This window comes from Haliotis rufescens, unplaced genomic scaffold (assembly GCF_023055435.1).
Source record: "Haliotis rufescens isolate VD_foot unplaced genomic scaffold, xgHalRufe1.0.p SCAF_3, whole genome shotgun sequence".
NCBI classification, from domain to species: Eukaryota; Metazoa; Mollusca; class Gastropoda; order Lepetellida; family Haliotidae; genus Haliotis; species Haliotis rufescens.
In genome coordinates this window covers 33,611,728-33,626,435 of record NW_025964001.1, presented here as the reverse complement: position 1 = coordinate 33,626,435, position 14,708 = coordinate 33,611,728, and the positions used below count along the sequence as shown (strand labels likewise).

General features: G+C 37.7%; 1 protein-coding gene across 2 annotated transcripts in view; it reads right to left on the bottom strand.

Annotated features, from left to right (window-relative positions):
* Nucleotides 1–6,973: 6,973 nt before the first annotated feature.
* LOC124119871 (E3 ubiquitin-protein ligase TRIM9-like) overlaps nucleotides 6,974–14,708 on the bottom strand; it is a 199,524-nt gene continuing 191,789 nt past the window's right edge. For both annotated transcript variants that reach the window (XM_046482539.2, XM_046482545.2), the window contains one exon: nucleotides 6,974–12,794. In XM_046482539.2, the coding sequence (XP_046338495.1) occupies nucleotides 12,487–12,794 (308 nt within the window). In that variant the 3' untranslated portion in view covers nucleotides 6,974–12,486. The remainder of the gene's footprint in view (nucleotides 12,795–14,708) is intronic.

The window sequence follows — 14,708 nt, the reverse complement described above, 5'->3', positions numbered from 1 at the left end:
GACCGACTGGACATTCCAGAACCCTTGAGAGCAGAGGTGAACGCCAAGATTCATGAGAGGCAACAAGGGCTTACTAAGTGCCGTGAACGATCTGCCACCTGTGTTTGGTCGCCCAAACATTAACAGGAACAAACAGGAGAAAATAGAATCATGTTCATTCTGTCAGGACACAAGCCTTCACAGAAAAAAAGAACCCTCGAGAACGTCAGGTCTACCAGAAAGACCATGGCAAAGAGTTGTTGCAGATTTATTTGAATCTGAGGGGCGACATTATCTCTGGTTGTTGGGCGACTTTCGATATTTTGAGGTAGCACCCCTCACTAGTACAACTAAAGTTGATGTCATCGAGAAGATATGGGGTGTATTTGCCAATTGGGCTATACCGGAGTAACCACTGACAGACAACAGACCGCAAGTCTCAGCAAGTCAGTTCGTCAAATTCACTACATCAGGTGGTATTCAGGACACTACATCATCACCTCACCTGCCTCAGTCGAACAGGATGGTAAAGATGGCTGTGAAAATCGCCCAAAAGAGGATCACCTAGCTCTGCTAAGCTGTAGAAGTACTGCGGTACTGTCTACAGGACAAAGTTCAGCTGAGCTTATTACGGGACGCATACTGAGAGGGTCCATACCCATTCTGGAGCACACATTAACTCCAAAGTGGACCGATGCCTCTAGAGTGAAAACCATCGACAGACTAAGAAAGCAGTCCATTTAAGCATGATATGATCGTCACAACCAAGCAAGTTCAATATCTGGGCTTAAGCCAGGTGATGAAGTCCGGCTCAAGTTAGTTCGAGCGACGGGTTGGAAGACTCCTGGGGTCATTAAGACCCATGCAGGTACGCCTGGGTCATTTATGGTGAAACGCCGACTTTAGTGAGGCGTAACTGGAGACCTAACCAGACGTGCCTTTTGGTACTGTGAACATGAATGAGAGCAACCTCTTACAGTTACAGATTTTGAATCTCGGATGAACGTAGATGTCAACAAGTGATGTACTCCAGCCTGCAACCCCAGTGAAACAGAACCAGCCCAGCCATCTGGAGAAGGCAACCATGAGAGGACGTGTTGTGCGAGTACCAGCTCCGTACAGAGACTAGAGTTGTGAACTTTACTGTTTCTAATAACATTCTGATTCAGACCCAAAATATAAACATATTGTCCAATATAATATAATATACATGCATATGCATTACTTCTACAATATGTGTGTGTGATCACATGTAGATGATTTATCAAGTTATACAAAACATGATAATAATCTGTTTAAACATTATCGTATATCGACTATATATGTAAACTGTTAGGGGAAAGTGTTGAAAAAGCTTAAAGTGTTTTTTTCAAAAGATTCACTTTTGCTAGTGTGCACCTACCACAGGTCAAGCAGAAGTATGTTTCACCGATATACTATCATCGTTATCCATCAAGACAGAAGCTTACAAATTTGATAATAGAAATAGAAAAGTTTTGAAAGGTTTAGCCATTTTCATTAAAGGAATATTAACGATATAAATGGAAATTCCACTGAAATTCCAATTGATGTACATTCACGATATGATTATAGTATTGTAAATTTTCATCAGGGTAGAATATTGTGGATTTGTAGCTTGATGTCCATTTATTATATACTCCTAGTGATATCCATTAGTGTCGTCAAGAGAGTTTCTAAAGGCGATTCAACTGAAAGTTTCGTGATTAATGCAAAGTGACTTAAACGAATTCATGATTAATGTTCATTTTAAATATCTATACCACACACCCTTGGCAATGTGTGTAAGATTACACTCTGGGCCACGTGGCCTCCAACACTGAAACAACACTGTATATGTCACTTGTTAAAAATGGCTTCCAGATATTGTGAGTGTCTATTTGATAATGGCTACTTTGATGAGGAAGATGGATCACAAATTACCTTTGTTCATGTCAGGAACAACCACTATGATATTTTAAGAACCATTACTATTCTTCGTAATTAGGTCAAACTGGTAATTCAGCAGTGAAAACATCCAAGTAACATGATGCATTCATATGTATGTAATATAGTTCATGGGACAATATGAAGCTCACATAAAATCATACTAAAGTATCTCACTTTTTTCAACAAACATCCTGACATCAAATCTAATTGTACACATAAGACGCCTATACCTGATCGCTACTTGGACCTTTTGTATTTGTAGAACATTTGTAATCATGTATGCGGGAAGGCTAAAACTCTGATCATATGGAGTTACTCCCCTTGGACTAAAGTTCTGTCATGCACACACCAGCTGTTAAGTGAGTGAGGAGGATTTGAAGCCGTTTGTAACGGCTATATTGAGTTAGTGGTTTTTTTGACAGAATTCAAATAAATTCACAGCAGAAATAAACTAGAACGGGCTTCAGATTCGTGCCTTTGGCATACAAAGCGACCATTTAAAACCCCATGCTGTCCTGTAAATAAAGAGAACCTTGATTATTAATGATAATTTTGATGTTCTAATTTTTATGACAACCAAGTGTTGGATTCAAGGTTGTCTCTGCCTCAATTTTTTTAGTCAAAAGTAAGGTCCTTATACTGTGTTAATTGGTTTTGCAGTAAAGTCAGAATACAAATACATTGAAAACGAAGTCATTTCGAACAAAAGTTGCTGCTATGTCTGCAGTGTCTCATTTATGTAAGAAACAACACGGATGTGGATACAGTACCTACCAGGGTATTACATTTTGTTATACCGTACCAAGATTGTCCTAAAATTAAGAATTTTGTTTTGTTAATGGTAAGTGTGTACAAACATGGGGTATTTTAATGCCACTTCAGTTATAAGGCGTACATAAATTAGGGTAAGTTAATGCCACTTCATTATACAGTGCATTATAACTTGGCCTCACAATACGTACAAACTTTGGGTATTTTAATGCCACTACATCATACATAGTATAATACCTTGGCTTCACAATATGTACAAACGTGTGGTATTTTAATGCCACTTCAGATATACAGAGTACATAAACTAGACTTCACAATATGTACAAACGTGGGTATGTTAATGCCAATTCAATATACAGAGTATATAAACTAGACTTCACAATATGTACAAACGTGTGGTATTTTAATGCCAATTCAATATACAGAGTACATAAACTAGGCTTCACAATATGTACAAACGTGTGGTATTTTAATGCCACTTCAGATATACAGAGTAAATAAACTAGACTTCACAATATGTACAAACGTGTGGTATTTTAATGCCACTTCAGATATACAGAATACATAAACTACGCTTCACAGTATCTACACAAAGGGTATTTTGATGCCACTTCTGCTAAACAGTGACATGTTGTACAGTGATGCAAGGGGTAGTCATGCACTGCTTTGATGAAACTGCCATAATCATAATCAGGCTGAATCTGGGACCCTTTTCCAGTGTATCAAGTAACACAATTCTGTACAGCGCTGTGCCTGTGGACCACTGTGACCAATAACTCTTAAAACAATGACATCCTTGGTACACACAGAACAGTGACATCATGTGTACACACAACAAAACAGTCACATCATGCTTACACACAAAACAGTGACATCATATATAAACACACAAGCAGTAACAAAAATATGATGTACCTACCATACTATCGTCATGTGTACACAAAAAACGGTGACATCATGTGTACACACAAAACAATGGCATCATGTGTACACACAAAACAGTGACATCATGTGTACACACAAAACAGTGTCATCATGTGTACACAAAAAACGGTGTCATCATGTGTACACACAAAACAGTGACATCATGTGTACACACAAACAGTGGCATCATGTGTACACACAAAACTGTGGCATCATCTGTTCACACAAAACACTTGCATCATCTGTATACATAAAACGATGACATCATCTGTACACACAAAACAGTTACATAATGTGTACACACAAAACAGTAGCATCATGTGTACACACAAAACAGTGACATAATCTTTACACACAAAACAGTGACATCATGTGTACACACAAAACAGTGGCATATGTATACACGAAACAGTGGCATCTGAATACACGAAACAGTGGCATCATCTGTGCACCCAAAACAGTGACATCATGTGTACACCCAAAACAGTGACATCATGTGTACACACAAAACAGAGGCATCATCATTACACACAAAACATCATGATTGTGTTCACATAAAACACTGCTAGTGTTTGATTTCAAAACCCTGGACAACCCTGGTGAACATGGTTGACCAAAGAATGACCAAAGTTATCTTGTGTTGACTATTGTTAGCACATGTTATCTGACTTGCATCAAACTTCAGTTGACCAGAGTTGCTCATACCTACTGAACCCGTGGGATGCAGTACTCTGGTGATGTCATTGTTAAAGCTAATTTATTAGTTTTAATTGATTCGATCATGGAAATTAGATCTTGCACGTTCACTGATGTTGAAACAAAACACTAAAATTACAGTCTCTATGGCAATATGGCTGCAATGAATGACGGAGTTGCTTAGTAGTTAAAAACAGCACACAGGAAACAATTACCTTTGCATATATCTACATTAAAAGAAAATATAATCTCTTGAATATTTCTGCTACATGTGATTATGCTTGTACGGTGAATCAGTCTACACCCTGATAATCGTGCCGGAAGTGTGACCTAAACAAACAAATCTCCACCAGGAATTAATGTAGAACAATTAACTTTCTCTATGGCGTGTAAACAACATGTTATATGTTTATTGAAAGTAGCTACATTGCATATTGTTCTTGTTGTATATGGACACAATGCACCAACACAACTCACTATCACGCAGCAAAGGAGAAGGTGATATTTATTTGTGTAGAAGTGAATATTATCCCTGCACATCCAGTCCCATGCAACTTGCAGATTCTGCTGTCAGATTCATACCCCAACAATATGTCTGGCAACAATATGCGTGTGTGTATGTTAACCTAACAATAATGCCTTTCTCCATATAAAGTTACATCACTGCATACAGTATATTGCACCATCACAGGGAAACTGTTCGAGGGTCACCATGGAAACAGTGCAATACAAAAGATGATTGTTTTATATAAGTGGTTACCATATTGACTTCATTCAGATGAAAGCAACTTGAAAGGTTCGAGTAAGTGTATATTAAATCAAACTTCTTTGATTTATTGATGATGGGCTTCATATCATCCAGAAATGTATCATTCCCATCATCTTGTCATGAGGTGCAGATATATTAAAGATCTTTTTTATTGATTAAGTCTTGAAAATTAGAATTGTTTTGAAGCTTTGTTTTCTGATCACACAATTTCTAATGTTTGAGCAGTGAGTTCAAGCCCTCGCATCAAGGACTGGTGAAGGTTTGTTTGTCCCAGAAGAGTGAATGAGCTATTGATGTTGAGTGTCATTTTACACAATTTAGGTTTCATGCATCTCTGTGAGTTTGTGTGGAGTTCTTTTGGCTTCTGTATTATGATGGTTTCTAAGGAAGCCTAGGGGATAAAGCAGTCACTCGTGTGAGTTTGTGTTAAGTTATTTTGGCTTCTGCATAATAAAGGTTACTGCGGTGTACTCGCGTATACAGCTGTCATTCGTGTGAGTTTGTGTGGAGTTCTTTTGGCTTCTGAATAATAAAGGTTACTGCGGTAGCCTAGTGGATACAGCTGTCACCCGTGTGAGTTTGTGTGGAGTTCTTTTGGCTTCTGCATAATAAAGGTTGCTGCAGTGTACTCGTGTATACAGCTGTCACTCGTGTGAGTTTGTGTGGAGTTCTTTTGGCTTCTGCATAATAAAGGTTGCTGCGGTAGCCTAGTGGATACAACAGTCACTCGTGTGAGTTTGTGTGGAGTTCTTTTGGCTTCTGCATAATAAAGGTTGCTGCGGTGTACTCACGTATACAGCTGTCACTTGTGTGAGTTTGTGTGAGTTCTTTTCGCTTCTGCATAATAAAGGTTGCTGCGGTAGCCTAGTGGATACAGCAGTCACTCGTGTGAGTTTGTGTGGAGTTCTTTTGGCTTCTGCATAATAAAGGTTGCTGCGGTGTACTCACGTATACAGCTGTCACTCGTGTGAATTTGTGTGGAGTTCTTTTGGCTTCTGCATAATAAAGGTTGCTGCGGTGTACTCGCGTATACAGCTGTCACTTGTGTGAGTTTGTGTGGAGTTCTTTTGGCTTCTGCATAATAAAGGTTGCTGCGGTAGCCTAGCGTATACAGCAGTCACTCCTGTGAGTTTGTGTGGAGTTCTTTTGGCTTCTGCATAATAAAGGTTGCTGCGGTGTACTCACGTATACAGCAGTCACTCGTGTGAATTTGTGTGGAGTTCTTTTGGCTTCTGTATAATAAAGGTTCCTGAGGTAGCCTAGTGGATACAGCAGTCACCCGTGTAAGTTTGTATGGAGTTCTTTTGGCTTCTGTATAATAAAGGTTGCTGCGGTAGCCTAGCGTATGCAGCAGTCACTCGTGTGAGTTTGTGTGCAGTTCTTTTAGCTTCTGTATAATAAAGGTTCCTGAGGTAGCCTAGCGGATACAGCAGTCACTTGTGTGAGTTCTTTTCTGTTCATTTGGTCCCCAGCAAACTATTGTACAAGTCAACTGTATGGATCAGGTAGGACAGGATCAGCGATTTGGTTGATTGCATGTCACTGACTGTTTGTGTGTGCTAATAATATCAATCACAGGATTGCCTGGTCAAGACTTGTTTAGTGATAGGCAGCATGTGGCTTGAATATTGCTCAGTGTTGGCATTTACCTACAAACAATGAAATGTGCAACAGCAGACATCTTTGACCAGTAATTGGCAGTCATAATCATGGTCATTTGATCTTTGATATAAAGATTTCACTGATTGTTGAAGGTGACCTGTCTTTGGTAAGGTACATCACATACCAAATTTGACTTAAATCCAACATTATTGTCCATGGCCTGTCCAGCAGACATCTAGGACCAGCTAACAACACTGACCAGAGATAACAGAATGTCAATTTGGATTACTGAAAGTTTATTCATTGCACAAATGATGCATGGTAAACAAAATGTCTTTGGTTCTAGAGACCTACAGTAAGCCATAAATAATGAGACAATATGGATTCACGAACAATCTACGCTACGCTAGAAACATGTACAATAAATACAATGTGGTTGATTCTCAGGACATAAAATATGAACAGCAAAACCCCAAGGTTGGTAGGAAATGAACTGTAAAATATACAGGGGGCAAGTTCTAATTCCTATAATTCAAAATCATCACAAACCAAGACAGCCATCTTGGTTCTATTTTTTTTAATAGACATCCAACACACAGCTCTATGGCACATAGAGAAAGAATTGAAACTGACAAATATTTGATGCTATACATTTTTACATGACCTATATCAGAACCAGAATCGGTAAACAGGAGCCAGACATCTTTGTTGATTAATATACACAATAAACTCAAGCTAGTGGAACTGTTCCACTGTGGCACCTATGCTGTTTGTGTTCAAAAAGAAGATATTTACATTTAGCAAAGGCAATGTACAAATTTAACACAAAATTCAACTGGCTTACAATTAAACTATGTACAAATCAAAATCCAAAGACATCAAATTGGATCCCTTTGTTAATGAATCAAAATTCAACTGTTCATATAATCAACAGATAAATATGTAATCAAAAACATATGCAAAGAGAAAGATTACAGAGCTTCTGTATATAAACAGTAAAATTCAGAGTTCTGTATTGTAAATCAGATCTCTCATTATACCAAGCTAAACATAAAAAGATGTTTGAATAAGACTTCAAAATTTTAATGTTGTACCACTTTTTAAAAAATAAAGTGAAATTAGAGATAAACTCTAGCCACGATAAAACAAATCTAAGTTTACAAAAAAAGAAAAAAAAAGTTTGTTATATAAAGTTCAATAAATAAAAATCACTATAAAAGTTAAAAAAAACATTCTCAAAGAGCATTTTGATTATTATTAATGTAAATAGATTAATAGCCATTTCATAATTAGGACGAAATGTTTTCAATAAAACACAAGAGTCAATGCAAGTAAAAACCTGAGTTTCTTCAAGCTAACAAATTCTGCAAGAGAACACAGAGAAGCTCAGAGAACACAAAGTATACACATCCCACCTACTTTCTGAGCAGGCAGTCTGCTTACCTAACAATCATCTCAACATGACCTCTCCAAGAACACGGCATAGTTCTGGTATTTCTATAATGGTCAACACTCGTGAAAAACCATCCTTGAACATACAGGATAGCATTCTCTCTTCCAAAATATGCCCAAGAAAGTGTTTAACTGTTGTAACTGTTCAACCAAAACTTTGTGAAATAGGGAGTCTGGCTTTGCTGGACTGATGTGTTTGGGTGTTCTGTTGCCAAAATATGCACCTATTCAACTTGACAATAGAATCGCTTATGAAGGGTGAAGTTTCTGCAACAGTATTTGATACATGAATTATTGTCAGTCATATCATGAACTGTTTTACTGACAACTATCTCTGTTTTTCAAGGATGGTTACAAACTTAAGCACTATAGTTCACAAACATCATCACTGCTAGGTTATGTAGATTCAAACAGAACAGACTGATTTCTATCATCATGAAAACATTGTGTAAACGTTACACCCACAACCAAATGAAAGTGACATGGATGATTATGATGACATACAGCACGAGTATTCATGGTCACATGACTAGCATCAAGTGAGACAAACTATCTACCCTGCTAACAGGACTGTGTACACAACGTTTTTGTGAAGAGACAATCCCCTTAAAGACCATATTTGATGTATTAAACATCCTATTTCAATAAATTTGATATAATTTTTTTTGTAATGATCTTAACAGGCACTGACTTCCTTCTGGTTATATTTTTAATGTATATCAAAATTTGTTTTGTGAAAGTAATCAGAAGCTTAACCTAGTTGAATTGAGGTAATTATTTAAAACAAGTACCCATCCTTTAAACTGTTGCGTGTGCCTTAGGCACTTAAAACATTTCATACAGTACCTAAGATATTACAAAACATGCTAGTTTCCAAACAACTTATTATGTGCCCTGGAGCTTAATACATCAAATATTGTAACATGATGCTATAGCATATGATACTTTCCTCACAACTACTGTAATCATGTCATGTCAACCACAAGCAGGGTAGATTCAATACACACAGGTTCATCTCATCTAACAGTATGTATTGCAGTGTAAATAAACTTACAGCATGTTGTAAAGTCGTATTTATAAAATATAAAATGCTCATAAAATCATGATATATGCCACACAATGTACACAAACAAAGGCACTCCCACACTTCAAGTCTGGGATCTGATCTACTCTGGTTACACACAAAATCCACTATTGTCAAAACGCTTTGAATAAAAGCAAATTGGTTATAACCTTGAGTTTTGTATTGGTCACGGCACCCATTCTGGCACCAGATGTATGATCTTGGTCATGTTGTGTTATCTTAATGTTTGTTAATAATGTTATCGTAAAGCCTTCATGATGGTGAGTAGCAATGACTGCTTAAAGATACATGATTACTTTCTTGTCAAAGAGTGAGTGAGTGAATTGATGGTGAGTAGCAATGACTGCTCAAAGAAACATGACTATGTTCTTGTCAAAGAGTGAGTGAGTGAATTAAGTTTAAAGCTGCTTTAACAGTATTCCAGCTATGTCATGACATGTCAGTTTGATGTGGGAGGAAAGCCTGAAGTGATGCAGATCTCTGCCATTTACCAATTTGGTGAAACCCATAAGCATGAGTATGGCGCTGACAAATCCAGAAACATAATGGGGGTGAACTGGGATTCAAACCCACAGTTATAGGTTTCCGGCGGGCGTAAGGGATGCAACTCTGCACAGCAATTTGCAGCCCCTTAGATGACTTGGTCACCTGTGCCCCCTCATGTAAAAGAATCACAGATTAAGAGTTTAATATGATCACCAGACATGTCAGATGAACACAATGTCATAGTTGTGCTGTAAACATTAATGCCAACCTAAAACAAAGTAAATAATTGCCTGATTAAGATTTCATTGTTTATGTGTTGTTTAACACTGCGCATAGCAATAATCCAGCCATGATAATTGAGTCTGGACCAGACAATCCAGTAATGGACATAATGAGCATCAATCTACACAGTTCATATATGATGACATGCATCAATTGAGTCACCAAGCCTGACCACGATAAAGATTTGAATAAATAAAGATAATCATCATCATTAAGAAGAACTTCTTATAAACGTTCTACCTAATCAAACCTGTTGTAATTGAAAACCATACACAGTTATACAAATTTGTAAAATGTTTCTCCTGACATGTTTTCTTAGCAATCTTGTAACGAATTGTTTCCTTGAATTATCTGGAAAAGGTTCATAAAGTTTCCTGTGTTCTTTGGGATGGAGATTTTTAGAACGGTCTGACATCATGCCACTAAAGGTGGTCAGTTATTACATAGGGACTAGCTGGAGTAACAATATGAGGCCTCAATCTGCCTTAGTTATACAACAAACCACTGTTGGTGCACAGGCGTGTTATTGTACTGATATACACATACTGTCATGGTCGCAAACAAAGGGAGATAACTATGAGATTGTTTCATCTGACACTGTTCCTACTTAGAGTATAGAACTTTGCTGAGATTGTGAAAGATGTCACATAGACAGAAGTTGTGTGGAGAACATGAGCTTGGTTGTAAATGGAAATGAATATTTTGAAATACAAAAAAATTAATAACAAAAAGAAGAAGAAAATCAATGTTGATACAACCGTCTGAGGTAGGTGTTTTATGGTCAAACCTGTGCAAATGTCAAACATAATTTTATGTCTCTATAATGTATATGGTATATATATCAATGTAGAGTACATGCTACTTGCTGTAATCCATCCACAGACCGTCACGCACAAAAGCTTCCCAAACGTATTGTCTCAAATTAACAATTTGTCAATTATTTCTCATACATACATAGTAACTCTACGCATTTAACAAAACAGACAAAGGCAAATCCATTTAGCTAAAACCTGTCATTATCATCTTACTTTTTGTTAGTACCGGTGCTTGTTTGGCATTGTCTCCAGGGAAACATTATCAAGTCCAGTATATGACAGAGATAGTGTTGAGCAAAAAGTACTCCAACTGATGTATTCTTTCCCAATGAGCATGTGGATGACTAAATGTTAAATGTATAAAATATGAGTGATGCACAAACTCTGGCATTGGTGGAGCATGCTATGTTGAAATGATGTCTCGAAAACAGTACCTGATAAAATATCAATTAAATGTTCTAAAAAAATACAGCACTGGTATAAAACATTTAAAAAACTTTTTGACCAAATATTCACTCATTCTGGCATACAAGTGCGCTTAGAGATGTACATTTCTCTTTGCCACACAATGAGATGAGTCTGTGCGGTACTTTATAATTCTATCAACATTGTTTAAGTATATTAATAAATATATATGTATATATACTCTATGTTATACCATACCTAAACATCTGACATGTAGTATCCTAAATATCATGACGAACATTTAAGAGTATTACACGGTCATACGATATGTTATGCTGACTCATTTGTCATGTTAATTAAATACTAATGTGGAAACAATGGGAATATAGCTGAAGACGACTGATGGATGAGGCATCACAGACACAGTATGATCAGACCATAGCTAGCAAGGCTTTATCTGTGTGTTACTCTCTACAATTGAAGGCCCAGATCAGGCCATATGGACAAAGCTAACAAGGCTTTATCCTTGTATGACTCTCTACACTAGAAGGCCCAGATCAGAGCGAACTGGATAAAGCTAGCAAGGCCTTATCCTTCTGTAATGCTCTACACAGGAGGGCCCAGATCAGACAGTGCTGGAAACAGCTAGCATGGACTTATCCTTGTGTACCTGAGCCTTCAGCATCCTGAGAGAACACCTTAAACAGTAGGCTACCCAAATATACCTTCCCATCTTACTGGGAAAAGCTAGCATGGTCTCATTATTATGTCACTGTCTGTATTCGACCTAACAAGGCAAAGCTTGGAAAAAAACCTTGCTAGAACCAAGTATTTTCTGTATCCAGTCATAAAACTAATTGACGCATAGTAACCTTCACAAATGGTTTCAAGGAATTATTCTGGTGGTTATTGACTGCATTTGTAGGTGTTTCAGTGTATTGTGATGGAAACATCCCCCTGTATTGCTATGGTATTACATGATGTAGCGGTACGTTGTACTTGGATGGACTTGGATGTACTATACATCACTAGCAATACATCATAAAGGATGATGCTACCTTCTATTAAAGCATCTGCAACATCAACTTTCATAAAATATTTTGATACTTTTTTCTCATAAATTAGGATCTTAAATAAGATAGTACAGGTGAACCAATTTGATTTTCTGATTTTGTCTATGAACAAACCACACTGGCATTACAGTCTTATGTCAGCCTGTGAGCCAATCAGAATTGATGACTAAACATGGAGCCAGTAGGAAGGACCATTACATCTCACTCTTCATCACTGGCACTTCCTTCACTTTCTACAGGTGGCTCGATACCGGTGCGCAGTGTGACCTGGACGTTGCGGTTGATGCTGACAGCGGGGAAGAAGACACCGTGGAGGTCGGTGAAGGCGATTGGTCCATGAGGTTCATCATCGATGAAGTAACTGAGGGTGTGGTTGTTGAGATCCAGTATACAGCCAATCACTGAGCTGCATTTGATGCCCCCGTCAGTGCGGTTGGTGTGTTCATCTCGGTGGATGAACCAGCTTCTCTGGTAGTCAATGTACATACTCCAGGCCTTGTCATCCTTGCCTGCAACACAAGGGCAACAATAAACTCAAGTCCTATATATCACCAACTATACAATGGATACAACAACCAAGTAAAACCCTTCACAGTTTGTGTAGCTCCATCAGAATGATGTAGGGCATAGATACAGTAAAAAATTAAATACGCCTTCTCCTCATGACAAATAACATATCATGTATATATAATTTCTCTAACTTCAGGGCAAATATTAAAGGCTACATAAAAATGTACTTGTTTCTTGGGTAAACTTTTCTTAAAGTAGGGAGAATGTTTAAATTTTTCTTATTGAAAACAAAAGTTATGTGAGAGGAATACTTTATTTTTTTCTGCCATCAAAATACTAACAAACAGAACTGGGCACATGCGCCTCTTTCATATGATGTCAGTTGTCAAACATGTCATTTTTACAGATAACAGAGAATGCTTCATATGATGCACAAACATTGAAAAATAATAATTTTATTTTGCGAAAAAACATGACACGCATGCTTCAAAGTAATGCGTCAATACCTGAGAAACATTTCACACCTTAGCTAAACATGACAGTGAATGTTATGTCAAGTGGAAAAATCAATATTCAAGCTACATCATGGAGACCTGTGTATAATCAACATCCTATGCCAGGCAAACAAGTGATTGATAGCATAAGCAAAGGGCCCATCTCCGTGAGGAACCTGATAGTTTAGCATGTCCAACTCTGTATTATAGTCTCGTGTCTGACCACCATCAACAAAGATTCCCCATCTGTAACACACCATCCTATCATGTTAACATCCTGAATTATTCATGAAGCAATGTGAAGACAACAGAACATAAACCAAATGTTATGTCCCCTTCCAAGTGTCCACTCGAGGATACAAATGGTCATTGTGAAGGTTAGTGAAACTGTTGCACAATGCTGTAGCCATTCATATCACAGCAGCCAATAAATAATCAATTCTTATCAGACAAACCAGTCACTGAAAGAATGATGGCATGATGGGGTATGATGGCACACAATCAGAGAAGACCTGATACCCCTTTTAAGTTGGCTCTTACGACAAGCAGGGCCCCCATGGGGACTCTGTGATAGAAAAGGTCCCTAGCAATCTATGCAGGTCATAACAGTAGGCCAAATGGATTCGATGGTCAGGCTCAGTGACTTGGTTGATATTGTCTGGATCCACCGGATTGTCTGGTCCAGATTTGATTATTTAACGGCCGCTGTCATTTGGCTTAAAAATATTGCTGAGTGAGGTGTTAAACAACACACTTACAACAGGCATGAGTAACTTCAGACCAATTCTAACACGGACTCCTCACAAGTCTCAGTCATGAAGGTATACGCTTCATACAAACACGTTATCATCATGATTAATTGTGATTGAGAACAACACAACTGCACCAAAAGGCACAGACTAAACTAAATTGCATGTCTTCAATGTCTGGACTGTGTGTCAACACAAGACTTGGAAGGTACAAATCAGACGTAGACTAAACACAGAGCAAGTACGTTCAGTCTGACTCCATGACAGTAACTCAAAGAGTTTATGGCAGCTGTTGAGTACACCATGCACATAGAAGACAGAAACTGTCTCATCTGGAGCCATATTTTCCATTTGTTACTCAACCTGAGAGCGTTCTTATGATGATCAGGTACATATTTAATCACCATGACATATAAGGGAATCTACATGTCTGAAGATTGTGGAAATGGTTGAGTCTAGATTGCCTTCTACCAGCCATCCGTTCATTACCATGCTCCACTAGCTAGCTGTAAATCTATCAGTATAACTCAAAATAATGCCATTTTTGACAGGCACAAAGTGAAAAGATGACTAATCATTATGCACTCAGTAGTCGTAAATTGTGACATTTTCAAAATTACATTGTTAACATTTGTAAAATCCTTCAATCTCGTAATTCAACTAACATGCT